Source organism: Condylostylus longicornis, unplaced genomic scaffold (assembly GCF_029603195.1).
Source record: "Condylostylus longicornis isolate FDR11 unplaced genomic scaffold, ASM2960319v2 ptg000083l, whole genome shotgun sequence".
In the NCBI taxonomy this organism is placed as follows: Eukaryota; Metazoa; Arthropoda; class Insecta; order Diptera; family Dolichopodidae; genus Condylostylus; species Condylostylus longicornis.
Genome location: NW_026578051.1, coordinates 1,061,384 through 1,077,844, shown reverse-complemented (window position 1 = coordinate 1,077,844; position 16,461 = coordinate 1,061,384). Strand labels below are relative to the sequence as shown.

General features: G+C 27.4%; 1 protein-coding gene across 2 annotated transcripts in view; it reads right to left on the bottom strand.

Moving 5' to 3' along the window:
• The window catches only part of LOC129613393 (probable serine/threonine-protein kinase DDB_G0282963), a 91,581-nt gene that overhangs the window by 21,072 nt on the left and 54,048 nt on the right, over positions 1–16,461 (bottom strand). Inside the window, exon 3 of one of the 2 annotated variants that reach the window (XM_055527431.1) lies at positions 1,535–1,674. The exons of the other annotated variant lie outside the window; for it this stretch is intronic. Within the exon in view, the coding sequence (XP_055383406.1) occupies positions 1,671–1,674 (4 nt within the window). The 3' untranslated portion in view covers positions 1,535–1,670. Of the gene's footprint in view, positions 1–1,534; positions 1,675–16,461 lie in introns of those variants that run through there. 2 annotated transcript variants of the gene reach the window in all.

Below are 16,461 nucleotides of genomic sequence, written 5' to 3'. Positions count from 1 at the left end.
CACCTACAAACTTTAAACTGATAAGCATAATTCAAAGAATGGCAATTGTGTGTATCAGTTGGGTGTTATGCTCCACCCCTACTCTTGCTCTTTAGATACTATTCCATTTGCTGCCATTAGACATACTTAGCCGGCAGACGGCTGCGGAATTCGCAGTACGACCCATGGCCGCATCTCAGTGGACATGTTACACGGGAGAACATGCTTCCGTTCTTGCAGACTAGAACACTTGGTGGGGACACTTGATTTTGTTCCTCCTGTGCTCTCATTCACCAGGAACATTCGTACTTCGATTCTGCTGAAGCAGACCTGGCGTCCATTTTTACATGGACGGATCTAAACTTGACAACAAGGTAGGTGGGGAAGTCTATTCTGAGCAATTGGATGTTGAGCTCTCCTTCCGTCTACCGGATCACTGCAGTGTCTCTCAGGCAGAGGTGGTCGCGATGGGGAGGTTCTGCGCTGGCTTGGCGGTAGTGTGATATCTGCCGGTAACGTCAGTATTTTCACGCATAGCCATTCCGCGATAAGAGCTTTGGAATCTGAAATCTCTAAATCTAGAACGGTCTTACAGTCCAGGTCGTCTCTCAATGAGATGGCGAGACAGTTCGAAATAAATTAGGTTTGGGTTCCCGGATACAGTTGTTTTCCGGGGAATTGTAGGGCAGATAAGCTTGTGAGACAAAGGAGAACCTGGCATGCTTTAAGCATCCATAAGCTGCTGCTACGCAAGGTGGCAGTGGAACGCACCAATCTCCGACGGGCAAAAGGACCAACGTGTAACACGACGAGGAAGCTGTGGCCAAAGCTAGACTCGCGTCGCAGAGGGGACCTGATATATCTTCGACGGGAGGATATCAGCGCTGTGATAGGGGTTCTGACGGGCAATTGTCTGGTTGCCCAATATGCGAGAAGGACTGACCACCCCTGACGTTCTCTGTAGGAGCTGCTTCGACGAGGGAGAGGAGGAAACAAAGAACTCCAGGCAAAAATTTCTTGGGTCTTGCTTCTTCGGTTGCGGTGTGAACTTAGCAGATATAAATATTAGGGATCTTGGCCGATTTGTAAGGAGTTCCAGCTGGTTCGATTGAGGGGCGGAAAAGGAAAAATCTGGCGATGCCACAACGGACCTGGATGGCCTAGGCGTACCCTTCGGGAGGCCGCCTTAACTTAACTGAACCCTAAATTCGCTCTTAGTTGGTTATTGATATACGAATGTATTAGTTAGCCCAGGACTGGCGAGTTATCATTCGGTCTAAAATTATTCATATTGTTCGGATAACTAGAATTTTTGACAATGGGAGCAATTCTACTAATCTTTAAATATACATCTAGAGATCGCCACTAAATATATTTCTGTTAATAATCAAAATTTTATCTGCTACGAAAATTAAAATTAATCAACATATAGAAATATTAGCAATATTATTTACATTTATAATTAATTAATTTTAATTAATTTTAATTAATTCACAAATTATTCATAAAAAGAAATTGTGTTAAATTAAGAATTCAAGAATATTTTTTATTGTTAGAAACAATAAAGTATAAATGTGTATATGTGTGTTGAAAGTTAATATGTACATTTAATATGGGAATGATACTATACTTACTTTTTACCAACACTGAACACTTTGTTTTGTAGAGAAAAAAAAACGATTGTGGTTAACTTACCTGAAAAGAAAGAGAAAAAAATATAATTTCAATAATGTAAATTTAATTTTTTATACTGTAAAATTTTATAATGAAAAATTTAGAAGACTTAAAATTACATTCGACTCCAAAAATATCTCGAAGGAGTTTTAGAGAGTTAAAAAAAATCGGATTGAAAAAAATCTGTCCGACAAATATCCACTATAGACTCGAAGCTGTTCAACCTAAAGCAATTTTATAATCGCAAACTTTTTTTGGCAATTGATAACAGTATGCCGATAAATGATGTCAGACTTACCGTCTTCGAGTAAAAGCTGCTCGAACACAAAATTTTGAATTGAAAAAGTGAAAATTTTTCAAAAAGGGGCTTATTATCTCAAAAAAATTTGCGATTTTGTCTTTGTTTTCTCGATGCACTACTTTTTATTTTCAATAAAAACTCTAATGATTCACCTCCCAGAGCTTTAACATTTAGATCACATTGTTTAGTGTTTGTTATAAGTCCAATTATTTTCAAATTTCTTCATATTTAATAACCTGAGTTCATTGTCTTACTACAAAGACAAATAACCATTTTTTTCTTTGCCTCTATATTTTTATTACAATAAAATCGATAATTTTGTATGTCAATTCTACAAAAAATTATAAAAATTTGATTCTCATCAAAAACTTTGTACAATTTTAATACGTTTTTAGTATTTTTGCTATTTGGCCAAAAGTAATATTCATTCATAAATCACAATAATAAAAAAAAAATCAAGTAAATAAAACGGAAAAAACTAAAATAACAAAAATATTAAAAAATAATAAAAAGATAATCACTTAGTTAGACACATACCTACACCACAATATATACACACATAATATGTATACATACTTATGGATATGTAGTTTCTAATTTTCGAATAATTTATGCCCAAAAATATCTTCTCAATTCGCCACAAAATGTGTTTTTTTTTTTTTTTGAATCTCAATGAATAAATTTTATGTTTATTTTACTAGTTTTTTACAACCTTTTATGTTTCTCTTACTCTCTTTCTCTCCCGCTCGCTCTCTATTTTTCACTTTTTCTATCATTTCATTATTGTACGATTGTACCGTACCGAATACAGACCGAACCGAATTGTATCGGAAAAAAAAATTTCATGTTCGATTTCAATAACCTTGTCTAGCCAAATAATGTTTTTGATTTTGTTTTTGTAGTTCTTTTTTCATTAATTTTTTCTCATTTTAGTTATTTTTTATTCATGTTTTGTTTATTCATTCTCTATGTTTATTATGCTCTTTATTTTGACCCCGCAAAACAAAAATTCTCTTTCTCTATCAATCTTTTTTTTCTATTTCATCAAACCAAATTACCATAAACGTACACGTATTCGTATCGTATCGTAAAATAAATTTAATTTTAAAATTTTTTTATTTAATACAATAGAGGGCAGCAGCAGAAGAAGCAGCAACAGAATTTGTAATTCGTAAACGAAGAATTCTCAAAAATTTTTTGTTCTTTTTATTTTTTCTTGTTTATATATTTGATGAAATCGAAAACTTCTAATATGATTAGTGTAATTTACATAAAATTTATTTATTTATTTAATTTTCTTATTATTTGCTCTTCTTCTTATTCTTCATATTCTTTAGAGGTTTTAGTTTTACAGATTTGAAATTGAAGAGAACGAAAACACAAAGATAAAATTTAAAAATAATAAAATTACAAATAATACCGAAAAAACAGTATTTTTTTTATATGTGCCCCCTCTCTCCATCATTCTCTTGTTTGCGCTTTGCCTATACATCGTGATTGGTGTATTAAAGTGTGACATTTCTCGTTTGCATTTAAAGTGAGAAATAAAAATCTCCCGCTTTTTATAATAAATAATATTGTGTTGAATAAGCGGTTATAAAAAATGCATCTGTGGCGGCGTCTTACATAAAGAGTGTTTGTGTGAGTCCTCATCACCGAGCAGCTGTTATTTCATTTAAATCACGAAAATATTCGGTGTTACACGAACGTGTTTAATTCGAAAATTTATAGAAATTTTTGAAAACTTATTTGCAATTAATTTTTTTTTACAAATAATTTCGAAATATCAAAAACATAATAAAAATCTAAAAAAAAATTGTCATCAATTTTACGACAGCTTATAAAAATATCCCGTAATTTATTAAATATCCTTTTTAAGTCAAATAATTAACACATTCAAACTGTATTTTACTCATTTACAATTTACTTAAAAAGATTCAAAATCAAATCGATATTTTGACCACTTTTATTATCTTTTTATTTAATGAAAATTTTTGCAATTAAAGTGTTATTACTTATTAAGGACATTCATTCAACAAAACAAAAAAAAACAACCCCTTTTCTATTTCTAATGCCTTAGAAAGGAGTAGAATAAAGAAAAAAAATAAATAAACCCTTGAAAATTTTTTCAAAAAAAATTTTTTTTTGTTTGTGTGAAAATGTACACATTTTCTTTTTATTTTTAATTTTTCAATATAAAAAAAATAACTTGTAACCGGATATATGACTTGTTGTTTTTTTTTTCTTCTTGAATCCTAAAAAAAAGGGGGATTTTCTCATTTGTCTTTGACAAGGATATATGAAAATAATTACAAGTATCCCATTAGGAAAAGTTAAATACATATACATATATAAAAGCGTTTTATATGTATAAAAATTCTACAAGACGAAAAGGAAAAATGTGATTAAAAAGTGTAATATTCTCGACAGTCTAAATAATATTTAAAGTTGATGCTGCTCAGTGTAGAAAGAGACAAACAAATTATCGTCTTTATACGTCGTCATTTTTGCGTTTATAAGTCTCGTTCAATTTAAAACATATCACGAAAAATGTAACTGAATAGCCTTAATCGGGGCTCAGAAGGGGTCACTCTTCTCATCTCGACCCATCGGATCTTTTTTGAGAACCCACAAGAATTTTAATACTACGTCCGCTAGAAATCATTAGATCTTCGAAGGAGTTATAAACCCCCGCCTGAATCATCTCAGCCTTAAGCGGACCACAGTAGCCTACTCACATAGCAGATGCTCTGCCGTCTCATCCCCTTCCAGGAAAAGACGACACAGTTCGTTCTCAACCTTGCCCATTCTTCTCTCAGACTCAGTAGCATAGTCCTAACATAATTGCCAATAGAGTAAATACACATAAAACCTGAATATTTGAACCTGTTTTGCACACTTTTCCTAAACCAAAAATATAAACTCTTGAGGGGCGTGACTCTCATTGAAAGTGTCAGTTCACATAAAGCTATAAGTTATTGCCAAATCAGTTCTCATATATAGAATCTCTCTAAAACACAGCTTAATTGCATAAATTTCCGTTTGGAACTGGAATATAGTAAAGATTTGTATTAACTGTCTTCAATTCATATCCGTCTTCAATTGTAATACGTATACGGCAGACACTATTATACAATTGTCAGTGTATCGTTCATTAAGAAATGGAACTGGCACTCTAGTAACAGTATTACAAGTGAACATCTGTGCTATTATGTCTAAGTAAACACTTTACTATTATGTCTAGGATAGTGATAGTGAACCTGAAATTGTTGCCGGTACAAAATTTTTGTTTGTTTTTCAAAATTTTCGTATTTTCTCACATAAATCAGAATGAATTTATTTCTTTAAAATAACGGGAAAATAAAAAAATTTAATGATATATACGTGAACAGTTTATATTGGTATTGAAATTAACATATAAATAAGTATATATAATTTAATTTAATTACTGTATCAGATATTAAAATAGGAATAAAACGAAAAAGACAAGTAACCTGGTTATTAACTCCTTTTCAATTTTTTTTTTGTATAAAAGGAGTTCTATTTTTGTTACACATGTTGTATATATAAGTATATGAATTAAATTTTTTGTGTTTCAATGCTTGTTTACAAAACCTAAACGTAAACTTGTCATTTTAAGATCTAATGGTAGTCATACATTTTTATAGGAAAACGAAAACAAAACAAAAATTATTATAAATGTACACACAATTAAGGGCGTTAATTACTCAAAAATTATTAAGCCCATTTAAATAATCATTCCTGCATTATAAAAAAAAAATAGTGTAGGTAAGGTAGAGTAATTCCTTTTTGATATATAACGTTTACCATTATATTTATTGATATACACATTCATACATATACTTGGATATATACAAAATTTCTAAACACTTTCAAATAACATGCAACATTATTTTGTTTCTTTTTTCAAAATTAATTAAATAGATATTGCATTAATAGCCGTCAACTTGAAATAGCATTAAAGATTGAGTGAATTGAGTGAAATATATTGACAAACATACGAGCAGGACAGATACCGTACTTGTAGTCAAATCATATTATTTAATAGTTCAATTGTTAATTGTATCACTCATTTCTTTAAACTACTTCCTCAATGTGTCGAATCTATGCTAATACTAATTCCATTTTGAAGCCGTGAAGCGACCTTCATAAAATTTGTTATTTTTGAATCTGAAGTTATTGCGTTAAATTGTTTGGCACAAAGCATTCAAACACTAAAAACATTCAGCTGTAAAACACTTAAAAAATTTCATTTAAAATCAATTTTTTATTCTGCCACACAAAACATTAAATTTGTGTTATAGTCATTCTGTCACTTTGATAAATCAATTGAAAATCCGTTTCACTATCACATTGTTTTAGTTTGAAAGTTTCATGATATGCAATAATGTCTTAGTTATGAATACAAACGTTTCATTTAATATGCAAAATTTATTATTCCAATAATGTTATAAATTTTAATAATTTTATTATTTTAATAATATCAACCTAATCATATCTCAATAATTGACAGTATATATATGCCATTGTTAATAAAAATTTAATAATGGCATAATAAATAAGCTATTGTTCGAAAAACAGTTGACATTTCAATAGTTTTTTCTTTATTTTCTAGACTTAGAAGACTACAATAATGGTATATGCAATAAATTTTATATAATATTTAATTATAATTTAAAATTATAAAAAAAAAACAATAGTCTTAATCTCAATTATAAATCTAAATGTCAAAATGTTTATTATTATCTAATTATTCTAGATAATATTCTTGTTTCATTCTTAATTCATTTGTAATCTTTTATATAACTTTTATATGGAAAATATGAGATACAGGGTGAATTGTTTTTTTTTTATTCTATTCAGTTTTGTGTGTTTTTACGTCTGGCAATAAACTTTAATAAAGTTGTCAACGTCAAACTAATCAGTTTGATTTGACACTTCATCGCGTAAAAATTGGCGCCCGAACATAACCTTAAATTTTTTTTTTAAATATTAATATTAAATACACAGCTACACGCTACTGAAATTTCCACAGAAAGGGACTGGATGTTTTTTATTTATTTATTCTAGCGCTTTAACAAACGTCTCAACCCGACATGACACCCGACATGTTTATATACGAACATTTTATTCGTGTTTAAGATTTCCAGTGATACTAAGGTTTCTACGTCATCAAAATTCTTAAAAAAATTTCTTCTTAAAACTAGTAAAATCTAACTAACCAAAATTTTAAAATTTAACAGTTAAAACGTTTCACTGATAGTGCCATAATATAGAGTTGTTCCATTTACTAATAATTTTTTCAGTAATAGAAAATTTTATTATAAGTATATTCTCTTTTACCGCATCATTTGAAGCTTCCTTTCTTTTTTTTTCTCCAAAAACGTATTATTAAATTTTTATGGTGTGTTTTATATCATAAAATACAACTGCTGAATCCACATATGCACGTCTATTCAAGCACATAAATATTATAATAATAGTTAAACTGAAAGTTCATCACTTCAATGCTTTGTTTTCAAAACTGAAAACAAAATCAAGCCATAAAGATTTTGATGATTTTTTTTTGGAAATTTCACAGCAAAAAAAAAAAAAAATATTTGGAACTAAAAATTTCGTATGACTTTTAATAAAATTCATATTAGAAAGGAAACGTACATGCATCCAATAAAATGAGGTTAACCACTGGTTTAATCATTAATGGAAAAACAAATACGAAAACGTAAAATAGTAGAAATTAAGCACCAAATATTTTCAACACTGTCGACAGACATATTGACAAAATATTTAAGTTATTGGTGGCAATTGATAACACGATTTCGGCTCATTCTACTGTATTCGGCTCTTCTAAATATTGTGAAAACTTTCCACATACTAGTTGCTGTCGAAATAGGTTTCCCAAAGTATACGGTTCCCAAAGTATACGGCCACAGTAATCAATGCGGCTCAGCAACAGCTATAGCCTGATTATCGTCATTTTTACTAAGGTAAGTCGAATTAAACAAAAAATACTTATAACATAAATGACTACATTTATTTTATACCAATCATAAATTAATTTAGAGCTCATATCCGTAGTTATTTCAAATTGTTGGAATTAATTGAAGAAACCTAAAACTATCCGAATCTTTGAATTTCATTGGACTTGGATGGTTCGAAAATTGAGGAGTCTGGGAACTCTTACCGTGGGACATTTAACAAACTACTAATGAAAATTCTTAATTTAGCCTCAATCTTGCACTCATTTCAATAACAACTTTCGTAATATGTAATAAACTAATAAATTGTCAAAATTAGTTTGACATTCTGACTTTGACAATTAATTAGACATACTGACATTTAATAATCACTTTTCACATTATTTGTTTAAATTAATAAGGTTTATAGCAATTCTTAAAACTTTATCAAATATTCGGATAAAAATTATTTTAAAATCCAGTCTAATATTGTTCCAAAATTATATAGTATGACAAATAAATGTCAACTTTTAATGATTACAATATATTTCATTCATAATGTAATTATCTTGTGACATTTTCTTTAATGACCGCAAATTATCATCCAAATTATACTTATGAAATTTGTCTCAAAACTTTTATAATAAATTTTACAAACATTTACCGAACATTTATTATGCATTCATGAAGTGTAATGTTAACAAATGAGAGGAAAACAAAAAATTTAAGCACATATCTCTTTGGTTTTGTAATGCAAAAAATAAAAGTGTAAAATTTTCTTATGTTTACATCTTTCAAGATGCAATGCAACATTATCCTTTATTTGCTTTTTGTTTTTGTTCTTCTACATTAATATTTTTATTTTGATGTTTTCCCTCAAAAGTGGTTCTTATTTTTGTAAGAAACAAAAAAAAATTGCCAAGAATATAAAAAAAAAAAATCGCTTTTAATGTGCAAAATTTTCAAATGTTGGCAAATAGAAAAAAAAAATTGCTTTACTGCAGTATTTTTACTACTGCAATTTAATTTCAGCACATCACCATCAAAGTCTGCAAGAAAAATCATACTTTTCCAAAATGAGAAAGGATAAAAAACCAAAAAAAAAAAAAAAAAACGAGAGAATAAAAATATAAAAAGTGCAAGTTACAATGAAAAAAATTCCGACGACGTGTTATGTTGTTCGTGGGTGGAAAACACACAAAAGCAGCATAGCACAAAAACAAGAAAAAAATAAAGAAGAAAAAATACTAACAATAAAGCAGGAAAATAATGCATCAAACAAAAAACATTAAAAAACAAGAGAGCAAAAAAGAAAAGAGAAGAAATGAAATAAAAAATTAAACCAGTAATTTTCTACCTCCTAAACTAAATTCTACATATGACATGCATTTAGAGAGACGACATCATTTTTTTTTTCATTTTTTTTTGTTGTATTTTCTTTTCTTTCTTTTACTCCTTTGTTTTGTTTTTATAATGTGTTATACTTTTATACTTTAGGAGGAGTTGCCCCAAAATGACAACAAAAGAACGTTTTCTTTTCATTTTATTTTGGCTGCTTTCATTGTTTTTTTTTGTTGTTCTCTTTCCATAAGAGATCGTTTACTTTATATCAACTATATGGTTGTCATTCTAAACTAATTTCTATACACATACTTACATACATTGATATTTTTGTTTTGTTTTTTCAGGAGCGAGAAATCTAAAAAGAAAGAGAAACACGAGCCAAATACGAAACGAACCCCGAATACGATTGAATTGATTACAAACTATTTTACGAAGTTAGCATAAACTTCGTGACTCATACAAAACCATGCTCGAAGCGCGGATAATACTGCTTTTATTTTGTGTATGCTATTGTAAATGATGATGATTGATAACGGCAATATGTAAATAACACTTAGTGTCAATGCCATCATGTCAATTGTCACTTGAGTGACAGTGACCTTACGGAGAGATAGCAGGAAGAAATATATAAAAAAAATAAGAAAAAATACAAGCATCTCCATCCAACTAAAAGCGAAAGAGATCTAACGCAGGCAACCACATCCAAACGCAGGTCTCGTTAAAGAAACAGTAACATTAATCCAAATGCGTATAAAACTGGAAATATTTTGTTTTTCGATAAAGAGAGGAAAATAGAAGTTCGAAATTCGCGACCGACATTAGATCGAGAAAATCATCATATTTTAAGTGCAAATTATTCAAAGGAACCTAGGCAATAAAATATATAGTCAATAATTTGGGCCCGCTAACTATAGATTTACCAAATCGTTACCCTAAATTATTATTACATTCACTTATATTTCATATATTATAATGAAAAATATAAAATTTAAAGGAGACAAACGAAAAAATAAGAAATTACTACTATCAAATAAAAAACACATTATTCTGTATATATGCATTTAAAAAAAATTCTACAATTTCCTATTCAATATGAATTTATAACAGGCTCATATTATGAATGTACCTTGTACGATTCGTACGAGTAAGTGAATGTGAAAATAAACCTATGCACATATCTAACAAAATATACTAGATATACTAAATAAGTAGGTACCTATATAAATATAATATACTCATGTACTTGTACTGTGCTCTTTGGTTATATACTTGTAAATATGTATATATGTAAGCATGAGTAATACGAGTATTAAGTAGAATTCTAATTTAACAAAATTTCTATACAATACTCTATTTTTAGGATATAAAACACCAATGATGCGACAAAATAAAAATGATGATGATAATTCTGATAATGATAAAGATATATGATGAAGTAAACGACAACAAGAATAACATGGTATATAACACATAACGATTTGTATACAATTGGGATTTGTTTCTAAAATGTACAAGAGTATGTATATATATATGTACACACATGTTTTGAATATGTTTATGTAAATATAGAAATATGGATGATATAAAGAAAGCAGTAAAAATGATCTCTATTAGGGAATTTGTCATTCAATTTTATGAGATTAAATAAATTTGTACATTGGGTATATGATTAGAAAAGAATATAGGAAAACAAGAAGAAAATAGAAAAATATTTTTAATATAGAAAATAATTTAAGGTTCACTTAGGTTTTTCTTCTTTTTTTCGAAAATATTAATTTTATTTCAATTTACTCAGTAGTATTAGTTCTATCCGTTCTTCACTTTCCATTTCGTGAAGAAGATTGTTTATTTTAAGCCTTGGATTAACCTCTACTATTCATGTCAACTAGAGAAACATGAAATTATTGAAAATATAGAAAGAAACCTACTTTTGAATGGTATACACATTTTTGAAAACGGCGTTTCGGATTTGAAATTTATCTGAACGAATTCACTCGCCTCATCTTATTACTTAGGCAAAAGATTTGAGAGTAAATTTGACTTTAAAATTTATTGAAATACTCAGTTAATTTTTTCAGATGCTCTTAGATCCCAAAATCTTCGTTTCTTTTCCAAAATCTTTAATTTTGTATAGTAGAACGGCAGTAGTTTCATAAAAAAGTAAGAAAAAACAAATAAATTTAATTCGAAAATTTCAAAAAAAAACAAATTCCTATAGGATTCCTGATATAGTTATTTTCTTTGTTCACCCTCTCTCTTCTCTCTTTCTGTGCGTCTCTCTGGATCCTTAAAGATTTTTTAAAGTTAAAATTTTTATATATTACATATCCCTCTCTTCTTCTCTCTCTCTCTCTCTCACTCTGTATAACCTACAGTAAAATGATAATATGCTATGGCTGGCTATCATATAAGTAAATAAACTTTTTAAAAGGTTTTCGCTTTTAATATTCATTATATAAAAAATCACTATTACCATCGTGTTCAACATCAACAAAAGAAGCAAAAAAAAAAAAAAAACAATATCACTAACATCATCAATATATACCATATCATTATCAATCTGACTATCATTATCAACATATTTCGTGCTCAGAATTAAAAAGAATAATAAAATACTGAACATTATCAAAACGTATACATTAAAGTATATAAATATACGAGTATACGATATTATTATACTTGTATATAAATTAATATAATAGGTACATATACAAAATATAACTAACACCGTCATCATCCTCCGTTCAAAATTACAAAAAAAAAAAAAAAATAACAAAAGCAATAACAACAAGCAGAAATGTTTTTCGTTTTTAGATTATATGGAGACGACAACAATAAAGGCTACAAACTGAAACGGAATAACACTTGAAGAGAAGCATATATAAGAATTAAAAATAATAACAAAATGAAAAACACTAAAAATGAATGCAGAATACAACAATCGCATAGAATAGCATCCGCCGCCGACTAAAAATTCAACCCTTCCTTAATTCAGACAAACAAAAAACAAATTTAGAGAAAACAAAAAAAAAAAACAAAATTTGTGATACCATTTTGTGATCGAAGGAACTATTTTATACATTATAAACATAAATCTGATAATATCTAAAATATTTATTATAAAATTCTAGAAACGTTTCTAAAATTAAGAAATATTTAAACAACATTATTTAAACGTACGCCAGCATTTTACGATTTTGTATGAATATTCACTTCATTTTATCGTAAAATATTTCACATTCTTGATAATCTTTACTATTTCTTTAAAATTTAAGGAGAATTCGAAATTTTTTTCCAAAAGAAATAAAATATGTAAAATAATGTGGCCGTTTTCAATAATACCGAAATTAAGTTGTATGGGACTATGAAACTTTCTAAGTATACATAATAAGATAAGACCCAATTTAAAGAATTTCCAACAGCCAAATATATAAGAAGCCAAATTGGCTAAAAGTGTATTAGCCGACGTTCTATTGACAAAGTTACTTAGAAAAATTTAATTCGAGTGCTATGCATTTTTCAAATTATCGTAATTTTTTTAAGATCTCATTCCAAAATAATCAAATTCAGTTAAATTATTCTGGCGTATAAATAAAGTGCAACAATTTACATTACGTACATATATCGATTTTAATTAAATCCCGTAAAATATAAAATTACTTTTGTATATCTACTCTTAATAATATTTTCCAATTAAATTTAAAATAAATTTAAGAATATTTACTTTTTGAAACAAAAACACTAAAATTCTTATACTGTTCAAACAAAAGCCAAATACATATACGTACATATTTTATTAATTTTCTCTAAATAAGCACCTATTCAAACAAAAATACATACTTTCATATAATATGACTAAATTTTATAATATAAAAAAAAAACAAGAATAACAAATAAGTAAGAAAATTTTAAAAATAAAAAAATCAATTCAACAAAACAAAAAAAAATAAAAATCATGTTTTTCGAGATACGTGAGTTTAGCACCAAACGATAACGATGAAACGATACCAATAAAAAAAAAAAAAAACAAAAAACCATAATACGAAAAGACGAAAAAAAAAAATAAACAACGAAACGAAAAGCTAAAAATGACGACGACGAGAATAACGACGTCGATTTTTTCTATTCCAAAATTTTTATTCGTTTTTCGTTATTTAATTTAATGTCATATAAAAATTATAAAGCAAAACGAATGAATCCCGAATCGGAAACCGAATCGTAACGAAAATGAATATTACCGTTTTTTTTTTTTTAATATTATTTTTTATTGATGCTCTGTTTATGTATATGCGTATGTATATAAAAAATTTTTAAATATAGTTATCATTTAGTTTGAGTAAAATCTATAGAGTAGAGAATGAAATACTAAAAGAGATATTAAAAAAAAATTTTCTTTTTCTTTACTCTTCCTCTTTTTCTCTTTGTTATTGTTATTGTGATTTTTGCAATTGTGCTTGTGTATTTTTGAGTATGAGTTTTTTTGTACAATTTTTCTTGCAAAGCTTGCATAATTTTTCTTCTTCATTTTTTTTTTTGTTTATTCTCTTTCCTCTTAAAGCTCTTCTGAATTTTTTGTTTTTTTTTTTCTTTTCCTATGTATTTAAAAAATATTCTGCTGAAATTACACAATTTCATTATTTTCTCTCTTTATTTTTTGTTTTGTTTGTTTTATTCATTTTTATTTTTTATTCTATCTATTATGTTCTCTTGTTTTTTTTTTTTTGTTTTCCTCTATAGAGATTAGGTTTACGATATTCAATAGAGAATGGTTAGAGAAGAGATTCTCTAATAGGGGAGCATACATAGCATTAAAGAGTGTATTGTAAATTGTGATTTTCTTTCATTTTTTATTTTTTTTCCTTTTTTCCTGAATAACCGTTCTAAATGAAAGGAAACTTTTCTTTTCAATTTAAATTTTTCTATTTTTCTTGCTTTTTCTTATTTTTTATTATATTTTTTTTTTAAAGCCAATTGCTTTAATTTCACGAACTTATTTGTATTTTTGGGCTGAGTTTTTTTTTCTTATTTTTAAAATTATTTTGCTCTTACATATTCCTTTTTGAAAATGTATACCTAAGAATTTCGATATTTTTCTTGAATTTCTCCATATTTTTTACTCAAAATTAAAAAAGTGAACAAAAGGATATATAAATGGAAATATTACGTACTATTTTTTACAAATTGGTAATGAAAAAAAATTATTTTTTGAATTTCACTTAAAAAATGACTTTTATTATGGAAAATTTTTTATTTTAATTTTAAGTTATTTATTTGGAAATTTTTTATTTTCTACATGTATGTAGGCATTCATAAGTTAAAATCAAGGACGAAAAATATTTACAATTTTTCTTATCAACCGACATACATACATGTATGAATGGATATAAGTAGTGCATTCAAATAAATATGAACAACATATATGTATAAATAAACAAGAAAAAAATTGCATATATGTAGGCGTAAATTTGAGTTTTTAATTGTACATATTCTTATGAACATATATAATTAAAATTTGGGAAGGGATTTGGATTTTAAGAAAATTTAATTCTCAAATATTTTCTTTAATATATTCAAAAATGGTAAACAATTATTCATTTTTGTAACATACTTTTATTTTCAGTAAAAAACAAACAAGATGATGACAAGATGAAAATTTTATGCCACCTATTAATGAAAAGATGAAGTTTCCAACCGCACAAAACTGTTCCATTTCCTAAATAATATTCTCCACTTTCATTAATTTAGGCAAGTAAAGCGATTTAAAAGTCTTGTATAACCATATTTTCTACAATAATATCCGCGAAATAGCCAGCCACATATTAACACACCTCAAGCCTGTGCTAACTTTAAAGCTAACTCTAATTATATAATCAACGTGCCGCTTAAAAGAATATTGTCAGTATTCTCGACCTAAACCGATTTAATTTAGATTTAAAATCTTTCCGCTTTCAGTGTATAATGGTGTGACTGATATGATAAGTATACATTAAGGTTTACGTTATTAAATACATATATGTAATTAATTACAATAAAAATTTAAATTTTGTAAATTATTTTAATAAATTTAAAATCCCACATAAGTGCAACTTACACTCTAACAATTACACATAGCTGCACATAATATGGAGTTTGAAAAATAAATTCCGAAATTCCCATTTATCAATGCGATCAATGTGAGTCTGATAGCTACTACTAACCACTTTTTAATTAACAGTTTACATTTGCATTTATTACTGCAAGATTTTCTAAGTCCATACACCCATTCGCTATTTTCATTAACGCCTCGCTACAAATTTTGATAATTTTTTTTTTATAAAAATTTAATTAATTATATTTATTAAATAAAAGCAAAAAAACAAAAATTTTTTTAAATGAATCAACTAATTTTCTTATTTATAATTTATTTATTAATTAATAAAATTATTAATTTATTCTGTCAAAATATAGAAAAATCAAATGAGGAAAAAAAACATGGGAAAAAAAATTAAATAAAAATATTAAATTACAAAATTCTCATTTAATTTAAATTGATTTTTTTTTTATTTCAAATATCTGTTAACTATAAAATAAAAGTAATAAATCACAAAAGAAACACTAATAAAATAAATACCTATTATTGATTAAAATTAAAAAAAAAAACCAAAACTCGTTTAACTATAAAATAAATTGAATATCATAAATGAATCATAAAAAAAATAATAATTAAAATATTATTAATCGTAAATAAATATGTATAAGCTTTTAATTATATATGCACATTTATTAGAATATATGCAACCAATTTAAATGTATTTAAATTTATACCAAGGTATTTATAACACAGGGTGAATTTCTACAAGTATGGCAACGTTTGTTTTGTTTTTGTTTTGAAATATAAAAAAGGAATGTAACTGAATTACAGCGAAGCGATTCAAAAAGCAATGAGGCGAACTGATCCGAATCGCAGCGTACTAATTCGAATCGTAATGGATCTATCGGAATAGTAACGGCCCTATCCGAATTGAAACGAACCAATTCGAACTGCAACGAACCAATCCGAAGCGTAACGAACCTATCCGAATTGCAACGAACTAGTCCGAATCGCAACGAGCCTATCCGAATAGCAGCGAACCTATCCGAATTTCAACGAACCAATCCGAATCGGAACGAATCTATCCGAATCGCAACGCACCAATCCGAATGCAA